At 36.5% G+C, this 15,173-nt stretch overlaps 1 protein-coding gene across 3 annotated transcripts in view; it reads left to right on the top strand.

Moving 5' to 3' along the window:
* Positions 1-15,173, top strand: part of RB1CC1 (RB1 inducible coiled-coil 1) — a 93,557-nt gene that overhangs the window by 27,595 nt on the left and 50,789 nt on the right. For all 3 annotated transcript variants that reach the window (XM_040487806.1, XM_040487804.1, XM_040487805.1), the window contains exons 6-8: positions 5,865-6,067; positions 7,443-7,869; positions 12,922-13,092. In XM_040487806.1, coding sequence (XP_040343740.1) covers positions 5,865-6,067; positions 7,443-7,869; positions 12,922-13,092 — 801 coding nt within the window. The remainder of the gene's footprint in view (positions 1-5,864; positions 6,068-7,442; positions 7,870-12,921; positions 13,093-15,173) is intronic.

A 15,173-nucleotide genomic window follows, 5' to 3' on the forward strand; every position in this document is an offset into this window, starting at 1 on the left:
ATAAAAATCATCATAGCTATTTTTTGTGATTATTGTCCTTCTTTACATCTAGTGTGGTTTAAAATTAAAGGTGGGTTACTTAACAAAACGATGTCTTATTCGAATACTTGGTAATATTTTCACGAGGTTTCAGCTTATTTTAGGCATCGATGAATGTTCTAACAAATGGATAGTTCCTAAAAGCATTCCAGTCTAAACAACACAGAGAACAAATGGGTGGTTGCCAGAGGGGACCGGTGTTGGGGGATGGGGGAGGAAGCCCGGGAGATGCAGCTTCCAGTTATGGAGTGAATTAGTGGGAATATAAGGTACAGCATAAGGAACATGGTGATATTACAGTAGAAGCGGATGGGGACAGATGGTGGCTGTGCTTGCAGGGAGCACAGCCCAACACAGAGAGTTGTACACCTGCAACGAATGGAACCTTGTGTGTCAGCTATCCTCGCGTAGCTAGCAAAAACACATTGTTAGGCAAAACACAAAAATAACAACGTGAGGAGATGTTTTGCTGGTCGATATGTCTGGTTTTCAGATTCCTACATTGGTAGTCAGTCGACATTTGCAAACAGTTACAAGATTTTAGAGTGGAAGAGCTGTTTTAACCATGATTTCTTCACTTCTTTCCTAAATGATGGTATGCAGGTGATGGTTTCTGAACACTGCTGTGATGAGTAAAGTTACCCGTGTTAGAGTAGACAGAAGCAAAGGGAGAGCTTACACATTTCTTAAAAATGTGGTTCTTTCTTCCATATCCGCATTTAGGTCCTGGAGGAGAACAAAGTCTCTTTACAATACATGTCTCTTACGTTGCTTCTGTAATTTCCGTGGGCCGTTGCACAGGCCTCTTTCGTTTTTCTTGTTGAATTGCCAGTACTTCACTGTGATCCTGGCCCTAAACTGTCATCAGCAAGACACGTTTACTTTACTTTCCGACACGGAAAAATGTTATCTTTAGAACCACACAAGAGGATTTATCATTTATAAAAATAAACAGATTAACAAAATATCAAGTCTTTAGTGTTCACGTTTGCTTTTGTAAGTAAATCTCAGCCGTTTGTTTTAGTGTAGCATATACATTTGTGAAAAACTACCCCATTTTTCACATAGGATACAACATAAAAAGAGAATAACTTCCGATTTCTGGGACATACTTGATAAGCATCAGTCTAGAAATGTTTTTGAGAAGGCAAAGTTGCTTTAAAAAAACAAATTGTGTAAACTGAATTTCTATGAGTCCTTTAGATTTGTTTTATGATTAACTCAAAAGAGCAAGAATATTGGTGTACAAATGAACTAATACAACTTTAGCCTACATATTTAAAAAGTAATATTTTTTGATTTGGATGAAAAATATAATACTAAGAAAAATGTACAAAAATCAAAGGATCATCAAATAGGACATGTAACTTTTAAGTGAGAGACAAGTCAAAAAGAATAAGTAAAACTAGATTTGAACGAAGGCATGATATTAAAATGCATTATATTAAAAAGAATAAATAGAGGATGAAGTGAGGATTAATCTAGAAATAAACAGTCCTAGCAGTATCTAGTGATGCAAGTTGACATGTTAAAAACTACTGAACGTTCTTCCAGGCGAGGATCAACACAGAAATAGGAAGGGGGGGCATAAAGAGTAGCAGCGATTGAATAATAACTTCATTAATCTAGCAAAAATCTAGAAACGATATAATACAAGCAATACTAAATATAAAGTAATGAGAGTAATACAATCCAGTATACCGCTTGTTAATTAATTTATCAACTTTCTTTTTATAGAAAGATAAATGTACAAGAAAATTTTAATGGCAGTATTTATATATGACAAAGTGGATATCAAAACATTAAACAGAAAAAAGTGAAATTTATAATAAATTATGAGAGGGGTGCCTGGGTGGCTCAGTCAGCTAAACCTCTGACTTCGCTCAGGTCATGATCTCGTGGTTTGTGAGTTTGAGCCCCGTGTTGGGCTCTGTGCTGACAGCTCGGAGCCTGGAGCCTGCTTCTGATTCTGTGTCTCCTTCTCTCTGTCTGCCCCACCCCCGCTCTTGCTCGCTTGCGCGCGTGCGCGCGCTCTCTCTCTCTCTCTCTCTCTCTCTCTCTCAAAAATAAAGCAACATTAAAAAAAAAATTTTTTTTTAATTTATGAGACAGATAAGTCAGATCTGTCTTGGCCTGTCAACACGGCTAAATGCTAATAATTTCAGGAAAACTTAATAAAATATGATGTATAAAATGTAATGACATGTTCATACTAGAATTATTTCCTATAGCCAAATGGTAGAAACAACCCAACTGTCCACCAGTGGATGAAGAAACAGAATGTGGTATATCCATACAATGGGATATTATTTAGCTTTGTCTGGAAGGAAATTCTGATATTAACCATAATACGGAGGAACCTCGAGGGATAGATATGCTAAGTGAAATAAGCCAGACACAAAGGACAGGTATTTATACCATCCCAATTACACAAGGTACCTAGAAGCGTCAGATTCATAGAGACAGAAAATAGAATAGTTACCCAAGGCTGGGGGGTGAGGGAGGGTTGAGTTAATTGTTTATTGGCTTCAGTTTCATTCTGGGATGATGAAAAACTTCTGGAGATGGATAGTGGTCATGGTTGCGTGGCAGTGTGAATGACTTAATGCTACTGAATCATTCACTTAAAAATGTGTTAAAACAGTAAGCTTCATGTGTGTTTATAATAATTAAACAGTAAATTAAATATTTTTATGTCACTCTCAAAATCAGAAAGCTCTTACGGGCTACATTTAGTTTTTATATCCCAAAAATCCGGAATGTATTTATTTTTTCTTACAGATAAAACCAGAAGAGTATCAAAAGAATAATACACTTTAGTAGCAAAGAGGTATATTATTGCAATGCACGGGTGGTTCAGTATTTGGAAATTTATTAATATAATTAATTGCCTCAGTCATTAATACAGGAGAAAGCAGAGAGTCGTGTTAAATTGTCCAGATGAGACATGTTAAAATTCAGCAGCTATTCCTTTTTTTTTTTTTTTTTTTTTTAATTAAGTAGGCTCCACACCCAATGTAGGGCTTGAACTTAGGATCCTGAGATCAAGTTACACTCTCTGCTGACTGAGCCAGCCAGGCACCCCCAGCAGCTATTCCTAACAAGTAAACTAGCTCTAGAAGGAAACAAAATAAATAAAATACAGAATTGGCCAAATATGGAAAATAATCTGCTTTCAAATCAGCAAAACATTAGAGCCATTTTTGTATAAATCGCCATCCGTCTATTCAGTATTCTTTTGGAACTGAGAAATGTACTGAAATAAGAAAATGAAAATGAAGTGGTAAAATTAATGGAAGAAAGTGAAAAACATCCATTGTAGTTGATGATAACGGTTGTATATTTGGAATGTTCAAGAGAATTTAACAAAACTCTATCAAGAATTTTGATAAGGTGGCTTGGATATGTGATAAATATATAAACATTCACATTTCTTGGTACCGGGCCCTGCTTTGGAATAGAAATGGAAAATACATTACAGTCTCAGTAGCAAGAAAAAATATATAACATGCTACTTAAGAACATAAATTATAAATCAATGAAAAGACATACTGTTCTTAATATTTCCAATCATAATGTTAATATATTCATGCACTTAATGAATTGCACTCAAAGTTGCCACGATGAAGCATTTTTGCTTTGGAGAGTGAGGAGGAGCTCTTGAGTTTTTTTGTTCAGTTTGTTTTAAATAAAGTGGACTTTAAGTTTATGGGGAACGTTCAGTGTCCAGGAATATCTAGGAAAGTTAAGAGAAATAAGAATGGAAGGTAGAGGAAATAACGTGTCTTTCTCAGATTTTAAAACACACTTCAGAGCTACTGTAACCCAAACCATGAATATGTCCGTGCATTTTAAAAGGAAGTAGAGGTGCTACAACCATGACAGGAGTGTGATCTTCTAGATTCACCTTGCCAGAGTTGAAATTTGGTCACCCCAATTGTGGTGTGACCTTGGACTCAGATACCTTCATTAGTAAAATTAATAATAGATTTTTGTTTACTGAGTTATGTACATATTAGAAAATGCACAAATTATGGGGCGGCTGGCTGGCCCAGTCGGCTAAGTGTCCAACTTCAGCTCAGGTCATGATCTCGCGGTCTGTGGGTTCGAGCCCCGCGTCGGGCTCTGTGCTGACAGCTCAGAGCCTGGAGCCTGCTTCCGATTCTGTGTCTCCTTCGCTCTCTCTCTGCCCCTCCCCCGCTCATGCTCTGTCTCACTCTCAAAAATAAACATTAAAAATTAAAAAAAAAAGGTACAAACTATCGCACATTCATTTTTAGCACATTTTCACAAAGTGAAATTTTAAAATATGGTGTCACCCCAAGAAGTCCTCCTTCATGCTTTCTCCCAGTCATTATTGCTTTTCCATAAAATCAACCAATATCCTGACTTTAAAACCATAGATTGCTTTGCTTCTTTTAGAACCTTAAATAAATGGAATTATAGTTTGTTTTCTATTGTGTCTGGCCTCCTTCATTCATCTTATGTTCCTGATGAGATTCGTTCACGTAATTGCATGCGTTAATGGTTTATATTCATTGCTGAGCAGTTTTCCATTGTTCAGATATGCCACGGCTTATTTATCTATAAATACTGTTTCAGGGTTTAGACTGTTGGGGCTCAGGCTGCTGTGAATATCTTTGCACGTTGTTTGCTAACGTGCTGCTAGCGTTTGAAGTGATTGTACCCACCATCAAATGTTCTACTTGCTCAACAAACTCACTAATACTTGGTTTTCTTGGTGCTTTTAATTTTAGTCATTCTGATGGGTGGGAGGCCATTGTAATTTAATTTGTATTTGTTTGATAATTAATAAGGATGAGCGGGTTTCCATATGTTTATGAGACTCTTCATATCCGTTTTGTGAAGTTATTCTTCTAATTTCTTAATTATTCGTTATTGGGTTGCTAATTTTCATGTAATTAATTTAGAGTGGACTTTATATCATCTTTATATAAGCTGTGTATTTAAATGCTGAAAATATCTTCTGCCACTCTGTTGCTTGCCTTTTGCCTTTTCATTCAACTAATGGCGTGTTGCGATGAATTAAAATTCTTCGTTTAATGTCCACTTTATCAATACTTTTGCTCTTGGGTCTTATTTAAGGAACATGTGCTTATCTCAGAGATACGAAGGCAGCAGCCAGGGTAGAGGTGCTGGTGTGTGTCTGCTATGCTGTCTTCCACGAGTGCTCCTTTTTAGAAAAACGTCTGTTACATTTGGATCTGTAGTCACCCATAATTGATTTTCATATTGTAAAAATGGAAAATTCACTTTATGAATCAAGCACTGTACCTTTTAAATTTTAATAATGTGTATTGACCTCCTCATGCCTTTATGAGATGTGAAGATACTACTATTCACACCTATATGAGTATATAAAGATACTTCATCTTATTGAATGCTAAATGGATTGCGTTGTATAGACGCACATAGTTTCTTGGTAGACAGTGAGGTGGGTTTTATTTCATTTGATAGTTGAAATAAAGAACCTTTTAGTGTTTTTTTGTTCATTTCTTTAAGCTTTTATAGGGTAAGTTTCTATAAGATGAATCACTGCCAGACGATAGATGCCATTTTACTTTTAATAGTTATCGTTGAATTGTCCTCTGCAGATGCTCCACCAACATATAGTCCCAGCGGCGGTGAGTTAGGAGCTTCTTCCTCCTTACTGTCGCAACAACAAACCGTAGTAATAAGATAAACTAAAACATTGCCTTGTCATGCTTTGTTTAAAATATATTTACACTGCATTCATGCATACAGGTAAATATACATATGCAAACATTACCTTCTTTTACTGTGTTTCTTCCTTTTCGATACAGGAAATGTATGAAGTTGCCAAGAAACTTTGCTCTTTCTGTGAGGGTCTGGTCCATGACGAACACCTTCAACACCAAGGCTGGGCTGCAATCATGGCCAATCTGGAGGACTGTTCAAATTCTTACCAAAAGCTACTTTTCAAGTTTGAAAGTATTTATTCAAATTATCTGCAATCCATAGAAGACATCAAGTTAAAACTTACTCAGTATGTTTGCCATTAAAATGGATAAAACGTTTGGTTAAAGTACCTTCTCAGTTGTTTTAGTAACTGATTTCATTTCTAATAATTGCTTGTATAATAATTGTTCATTTTTTGAGACTTTTATGATGACTTTTACGGATTCTGAAATTTTAAAATTACGGTCAATTTTATTCACCACCTGTTTTATGGATCTCCCACATTTCTTTTTCTTACCTTGTTTTCTTTACGTAAAGGGCTTAAGATACTTTGGAAATCATTTACAAACCCAAGAATCTTTGCCTCCTTCTTGCCCTGCTACCAACTTTACACTAAAGGCAAAATATAAACATAACACATCTAATGGAAATGGAAAAGTTTTCAAACATTTGGCAATCAAGGAAAATTTTGTTTTCCTCTTTAAATACTGCCATATGATGTAGGCTTGCTGAGATGGAAAGAAGCCATTGTGTTCTAGCTGGTGTTTAGGTGGTTTTCTGGTTCTTTGCATATAAGCACATCTGATAGCCAGTGGTTGTTTTGGAAAAGGGCTATAATGAATATAAAAACATAGCAATAATTCAGCATGAATGTAGCCTCTATTTTGTGTGTGTTTGCTTTCAATTTTCTGCATTCATTTTTTCATTTGTTTTTACATTTTTTGTTAACTTTGAATTGAATTGGAGAGAAGTAACATCTTTCTAATTCAAATGAACCTTATTAATTCAGATTTTTTATTTTGAGGTATGAATTAGATTTTGGCTTTGCCAATAGGACAGATCTCAGGAAGGAAGGGAGTGATTACTTAAGACTAGAAAGTCTTTAAGAGTTTGTTTATGTGACAGCCTTTTCAACCGACTGTCGTTTGGAAAGTTCTCTTAGATACATTAGTTTCATGTAAGAGCTTGAAGCATTTCACAGATGTTTTTACAGCAATCAAATCATCATCACTTCATCTTTCCCATAGCTTTCGACAGCATGCATCTACCTGTCTATAGGGTGTAATGAACGTGAGAGTTACCTTCATCTTTATTAGGACTGTTAATTTTATCCTGTGCTTTCAGCTTATCAAAAAATACTTGATTGCCTGAAGGGACTGTTGTGGTAAATCATTTTTGTAAATTTGAATTTTTATTTTATGTCTTAAGGTTTGATGAAAACCAACTGTTCACTTGTTAAGTATAAGCTGGCCACCTTTACTCGAGAGTGGTATTTTAATGTGTTCATGTGTTAGTTAACCTCTAACTAGGTTTCTTTTAAAGAACATAGACTATGTATTTATAACGTAAAAAATAGATGGTAATATTTATGTGTGTAACAAGTAAATGCTGTTTCTTTGAAAATGCTAGTCTCTAACTGGAGCAGTCCCATTATTTTACTGACAGATCTTTTGTATTTTAAGTTTAGGAACTGCGGTTTCAGTCATGGCCAAGATTCCGCTGTTGGAGTGCCTAACCAGACATAGTTACAGGGAATGTTTGGGAAGACTGGATTCTTTGCCTGAACATGAAGGCTCAGAAAAGGCTGAAATGAAAACCTCCACTGAACTGGTGCTCTCTCCTGATATGCCTAGAACAACTAACCAGTCTTTGTTAACCTCATTTCACAAGTCAGTGGAACACGTAGCCCCAGATACCGCAGATGCTGAAAGTGGAAAAGAAATGAGGGAATCTTGTCAAAATACTGTCCCGCAGGATGAAACTTCAGTAGATGCTAAAGACGGTGATCTGCCTTTTTTTAATGTTTCTTTGTTAGACTGGATAAATGTTCAAGATAGACCTAATGATGTGGAATCATTGGTCAGGAAATGCTTTGATTCCATGAGCAGAGTAAGTCATGTGAATTTGATATTTCTTGTGTCATTTCAACCATTTGAAGTTACATTGTTTATACTAAATATTTTATATGATGGGCCAATGGTATTATACGTAGAAATAATGAGCCTTGGCGTGAGACTTCAAGGATTCACCCTTGGATGAATCAAGGATAAATCAAGTCTTTTCACTTGTAACCTTATTTATGAATGTACAGATTTGTGATGACTATTCGAGGTCAGAGATGTAAAATTTGTCCTGAAGTTCAGAGCCTTGAAGTGTCTACTCAAATGGTGAAGGTTTCGGTGGTAACAAGTTTGCAATATTTTTTTTCTGACCTTGTAATATTACTTAGATGTTTTAATATCTCCTATTCTTTCATTTGTTCCTACAGCTAGGCTCTTACTTCTGCTAGGTAAAACTTGAACAGTCTTAATGTCTTCATTCTTATGCCTTAAGTACTGAGCTCTCTGTAAATATAAGTAGATAGGTAAATGGTCATATTTGGCCACCTCTAGCCTACCATATTTCTTAATTTAATAATGGATCAGATATTCACATTTATAAATGCTATAGAACTTCCAAGGTTTTTTTGGAAAATATGAAAGATACAATATTTGATTTTTATAATTAAAATTTTTTTAGGAGGGAGAATGATTTACATTCAGTGAAATATACAAATTCTTGAGTGGTTAGGCCACAGAGTAATACCACCCCAAAGAAGACACTGAACATTTTCGTCTCCCTGAAAACCTTGTGTATGTCTTTCCAGTCACCATCCCCTCTTGAGGGAGGTCTTTCTGACTTCTAAAAGAAACTTTAAATACTATATCTGCCTGAAATATTTTGAAATTCAAAATTTAGACATTGTGTTCTTGGTTGTATTTCATAATTATAATGAGCTTGTATTTTGGATTAAGTCCTCCCCCAAATATACTTACAAAGGCTTTTCAGCATGGGGAATAAATACCTTTTAAAATGTGATCCATAAGCTGATGGAAAATCTTTGAAGTCAGAAAGGAAGTTGATGGGGCACGTGTTTCAGTAATACAGAAATAATGAAATAATATTTTGAAGTCAGCTATTGTCTAAAGATAATGAGCACATGTTTAAAAGGGAGCTTAGGGGCGCCTGGGTGGCGGCAGTCAGTTAAGCGTCCGACTTCATCCAGGTCACGCTCTCGCGGTCCAGGAGTTCGAGCCCCGCGTCAGGCTCTGGGCTGATGGCTCGGAGCCTGGAGCCTGTTTCCGATTCTGTGTCTCCCTCTCTCTCTGTCCCTCCCCCGTTCATGCTCTGTCTCTCTCTGTCCCAAAAATAAATAAACGTTGGAAAAAAAAAAAAAGGGAGCTCAGTTGGAAACAGATTTGACCTTTGAACATTGAGAAAGGCAGTGCCTTGTCTGGGTTGCCTGGAAAATAGCACATTTCCTTTCAAAATGGAAAACCTGAAAAAAATAAAGTCTAGGTTTCTTCTTAATTCTTTAACTGTCTACTTCCTTGATGACATCCTTTAAAGGAGGCATTTCTTTTTGGCCATTTATTATTTGTTAACAAAGAAAGCTTCAGTTAAGACATTTGCCAGGGCATGGGAATATATAATATATGATGTAAAGGTTACTAACTAAAAGGAGTGAAAACTAGGGTTCCTGTTTAAAATGTTGACATTTTAGTAGTCTGAAAATTCCAATCTATGAGTGTGGAAAGGCAAGCACATGATTGTAATTAGGTGATTGAGATATCTATATATTCAAATTGGCTTTGTGTTTGCATGGTTAAATGAAGCCCAGCACAGCCATGTAAGTTTTACTCATGTTACAAAACAAGGGGAAATAAACAACGATCCTTTCCTGGCTTAATGAAAATTCACAAGAGTTTATAGCTACCGAAAACACAAGTTAGCTAGAGTAATATCACTGGGGTGTCACGTTACTGACCTGAATTAATGTTTACTTTCATAGTACATACCAACAATATCTGAAGTCTTTGTGGTACTTAACATGGCCATTATATTGTAAAAACAGAATATAAATTTTTATCTGTTTATAGTTACTTGTTATGAAACGAGTTAACATAGCTTAAAATACTGCCTGTAATACAGCACTCTTTTAGTTGAGCATGCCCATTAGATTTAAAAAAATTTCTTCAAAAGCAGTGAAAACCTATTTTGAAGAATTTGTTTGTATATATCTGCCTGTATTTTACACAGTGCGGGATGTTGTATTGGGATATACTGCATAATAAATTGCACTTGCCATGGTGTTTTTTTTATAAGGTTAATATTTTTCGTGGTAGTTTTGTGTATTTATTCTTAATACTACTAGTGGGATTCTAAAGACACATTGAACGGAGTGTAGGACTTCTCTCGCGTCACAGGGTGCCTTCCTTCGATCTCACATTTCTCGAGTCACAGGGTGCCTTCCTTTGATCTCACATTTGTTACGTAGTTGCCCAAAACAGCTAACTAACCTGTTTGATTCTGATAGTAGTACTTTTTGCCAGTGAACTTTAAAATGTGCCAAGATTTGATGTTGCTCTTCTCAAAGCTCGTTCTGTTCGAAGCCTTCCTTTCTACATACCGATCCCAGTTTCAGCAGCATTTGTAACATGTATTTCCAACTGGCAAAATCAAGTGTCTTCTTTCAGGAAACAAGTCAAGATGTAGGCATTACGGAACTAGCCTAAGATTGGACATCAGAAGGGCTTAAATCCTGGCACTGCCTTCATGGATTGCCCCTGTCCATCTATATGGCATTGGAATCCTGTTGTATAATACTTGGGGAATTCTCACAACCTACCTTTTCCCCTCACGTACCAAGAAAAATTTCGAGTTGTTTCTGCGTTTTTGCGTGCTCACATATTTTCTTAGGTCGTAGTGTGTTCATATTAGAACGAATCTTGGATATTCTAGTTCAGGTTATACCACAAAAGGCAAATGTTCATATATCTGATGATGAATAATTGGAAACATGCACATTTAGCTCATTTCTAAGCTGTTCAGAATAATACCAGTGTAATTTATTGACTTTTGGTTTAGTATTCATGATTCTTGTGATCTTATTGGAATATTGTTTATGCAATGGACATGCATTTAGAGGTGGGATGGAAAGAATGGTGAGGGTGAGAAAATTTTATTTTCTTCTCTTCTAAGACAACAATAATGTTAGTCTTTGTAGATGTCGGTGGAAGAGTCCAAGAGGGACAAATAGCGTAAGACTGTGTTCGGTTGCTGAAAATTTGCTAAATAATTATTAGTGGGATTCTGTGGTTTAAAATACTATTTTAAAAAATTGCTCCAGAGACTCTATTTGGAATTTTTATTTTTTATTACTTGTGGACAAATGGAATAAACCATTAAGTAGAGTAAGATTTTAGGAAGTCAAGTTACATAGCCTGTGCTCAAGTGATTCACAAAATGCTCTTCCATATTAATATTGTCAGTGTAGTTGCATCGTACTTTCAATGAATTAGGAAATACAGAACTATCAGAATTAGGAGCTCTGGTTTGGGGGTTGTTTTTTCTTCTTTAAATCATCGCTGTCTGAAGTCTTTGTGTAGTTGCAATTTTGTACAGGCTAAAAATTTGAATCTATTTTAATCCTTTCTTTAGCTTTTTATCATCTTAATGATTTATAGCTAGTGTTTGGTTTGTACAATATCTTGGGTCAGAAACGAATACAGATTAGACTCAGTTACCATGAAATTAAGAAGAGCGAGAAAATGTTAATGTACGCACAAGTTTTCATTAATAAGCAGATGACTGCCTGTATTTAAGTAGTGACTCTGTTAACTTTTTTGTAGTGTTACAAATGCAGCCTCTTATAAATTACACTGGATTATTGATAATAACCATAAAATAGCTGAGTTTTAACTGCTTTTGTATGTCCTCTCTGTACCAAACACTGTACGTTAAATAATTTATGGTCCCTTTGATTGTAGGGATTAGGGAAGGCATCACGAAGGAGGCAATATTTGACTAGGACAGAGATGGGCTTTTCAACAGCTAGGCAGGATAATCAGTATGAACGGAGATCAGAGCTAGAGAAACACAGGGCTTGTCTGGATGTAATGAGCAATTCAGTTTGAAAAGAGGATAGGCCTGGAAGGATTTACTCATATCCGGCCAATCACTGAAGCCTTCATTGTGTGCTATGTTTTTTGGATGTCATCGTGGGCAGAGGGAAGCCATTTGGGTATTTCAACAGGAGACAACTATAATTAGAAATAGAAGATACTGTGGTTGATACTCACACGGAGATATTATTAGGAAGGTGTCAGAAACAGGCTGAAAATGTATGAGAACGATCAGGCATTACAAAAGGGTTGGGAGCTTCGTAGAAATTATGCTTCATTCTGAAATCACACAAGACATAGTAAAAATGGGCTAAGTACTAAGTCCTGGATCATCTGTGTTTATGGAATGAGAAAACAGGAGCCAGAGAAGGGAACTGTGGAAGAACCAGTGAGGTGATGCCCGAAAGCTTCCGGAGTTCCGGAGACGACGTGTGAAAACCACTGCCAGTGTATTCTTTCAAGGGAAGGGGAAGGGTGTAGAGAGAAATTTGTTAGGTTTCATGAATTCCAGAAAATTTGTGGAAGAGTAAGAAACTTGGGTTGATCAAGCAGATTTCTTTAGGAGATAGAGGCTGAAAATAAAGATATCTGTAGGAGGGAATTAAGTTTGAAGATGTTGATACATTTTGAGGGAAATTGTGTTTTTAACTCTGCTTTCTCTTACAAGACCATGAAAGTAACATTTACGGGGTGACTCTGAGGACTGATGAAATTGAGGCATTGATTGGAAGGTAGAAGTCCAGGAATTCTGCCTTCCAATTCCAATTTCCAGTATACTTCCTGGAATTCCTAATTATGTATTCCAGTATAATCAGTAATTTATTAACATGATTATCTTGCTCTCAGTTTTGTGAAAGTATAACTTAGATTCCCGTGCATTTACTTTTCTGTATTTTTCCATTTTTTTTTTTCCTCTGAAGCTGTGTATCAGAATAGTGAGAAATGTACTTTAAAGTATTTGCTGGAAACTTCATTCATGTCTTTTGTTGTTGTTCAGCTTGATCCAAGGATTATTCGACCATTCATAGCGGAATGCCGTCAAACTATTGCCAAACTTGATAATCAGAATATGAAAGCCATTAAAGGACTTGAAGACCGGCTCTATGCCCTGGACCAGATGATCGCTAGCTGCAGCCGACTGGTGAATGAACAGAAGGAACTCGCTCAGGTGCCCATTCCAAACTTCGCTCGGGAAAAGCTCTTTGTAGTTTCTCTACCAGTATTTTGTGTGCGATATCAGTTTGCTGTGCACCATCATTTCACCTCATCCTTCACTGTTAAGGAAGATGGCGTGTTCTTAATGTTCAGGTTCAATAAAACAAAGCAAGCCGAGACCACTTCAGGTAGTAACTGAAAGATAAACCGTGAAAATGTTGTGTGCGGCTGGGGAAAAAAGCATATGTGGAAGGAACATGATAAAACAGCCCTTGTACTAAACATCTGAGTACTTCCTGCTCCCCCCTCAAAAGACTACAAAAGCATAAATGAGATTTATTTCCTTATTCTTTTTTCTTTTTTTAATGTTTGTTTATTTTTGAGAGAGAGCAAAAGACAGAGTGCGAGCAGGGGGAGGGCAGAGAGAGGGAGACACAGAATCCAAAGAAGGCTCCAGGCTCTGAGCTGTCAGCGCAGAGCCCTGTGTGGGGCTCGAACCCACCAGCCGTGAGATCACAACCTGAGTTGAAGTCGGACACTTAACTGACTGAGCCACCCAGATGCCCCAGAATAAATGAGATTTGTAAAGGTACAGGAGGAAAATATGAAATCTTGCAGGTTACGAATACTTAGGTTTTTAGGTCAAATTTAATGCAGTGTTCTAAGAATTCTGTTGTCAAGTTAGGCTAAAGTGATGGAATTGAAAGAGTGGTTAGCCTAGACATAATCCTGCCACTCTAGTGACCCACCCTCGAAAGTACTCTGACAAAAGAGCTGACTTGTATAATCTTGATTCTAACACACACTTTTCTAGTTTAACTTTCCTCTGCCAATATTTTCCCTCCAAATGCGTTCTTACATTAGAACATACAAATCATTTAAGTGGGTACTGATGTTTTGCTTCACCTGCATGGCATTATACGCAGTATGTTGTAGGTAGATAAAACATGTATATCCTTGCTTTATTCTTTTTAAATAAACTTTAAAATACTTGCATTTTTATAGTTTCTTAATTGAATTCATCTGTAATTCACAGACTCTCCTTTTTTTGTTTGATTGTGTATCCAGCCACCGTGTGAACTGGATCCCTTTATGTTGTGCATTTACACTGACTTTGAATCCTAGTACGCTGCTGAGTAGAATGTGATAATGGTGTCCTTGTTTAATTTCTGATCTACGGGAAGGGTTATTTCACAATTATAATGTTTCTAGTAGTTTATTTTTTCTCTTTGTCCTAATAGAAACCTTTTATCAAATTAAGAACGTTAATAGCTTCTAATCTTGAACCATCCTTGGATTCTTGGAATAAACTCAACATGGTCATAATATGTTGTCTTTTTTAACATTTTGGTAAACTGAATTATATTCGTGTGTGTGTGTATTTATTTATTTATAGACAGAGCGAGAATGTGCACAGAGGAGGGGCAGAGGGAGGAGTGGGGAGAGAATCCCAAGTAGGCTCCGTGCTATCTTTGCTGACTTGGGGCACGATCTCAGGAACCTTGAGATCATGACCTGAGCCAAAATCAAGTCAGACACTTAACTGATTGAGTCACCCAGGCTCCCCTGTATGTATTTTTCATTTGGTATGTATTTGTCAAGTTTGGGCATCAAGGTTTTGATGGCCTCCAAATAAGTTGAGAAATTTCTTAATTGTAACATTTAGTCCATTTATTTATTTTTAATTTTTTTTTAACAGTTTTTAAATTTTTTTTCATGTTTATTTTGAGAAAGAGAACACAGTCAGGGGAAGGGCAGACATGGAGGGAGAGAAAAAACCCCAGGGAGGCTCCACACTGTCAGCGCAGAGCCCGAGGCAGGGCTTGAACCCATGAACTGTGAGATCGTGACCTGCGCCAACATCAAGAGTTGGACGCTTAACTGAGCCACCCAGGCGCTCCTAGTTCATTTATTTAATGAAATTACTGAATATTTGTTTTTAAATCTACCCTTTCCAATTTTTCTTCTTTTTTTTCCTTCAATTATGTCTTTGTGCTTTTGCCCTTTGGATTATTTTTATCATTTAAAAGTTTTTGTTTTTAAGTATTTAGTATTCTGTCTTCCAGATTAGCTTTTTTCCTTTTAAGTAACACA

Source organism: Herpailurus yagouaroundi, unplaced genomic scaffold (assembly GCF_014898765.1).
Source record: "Herpailurus yagouaroundi ecotype Mexico unplaced genomic scaffold, PumYag 165, whole genome shotgun sequence".
Classification (NCBI taxonomy): Eukaryota; Metazoa; Chordata; class Mammalia; order Carnivora; family Felidae; genus Herpailurus; species Herpailurus yagouaroundi.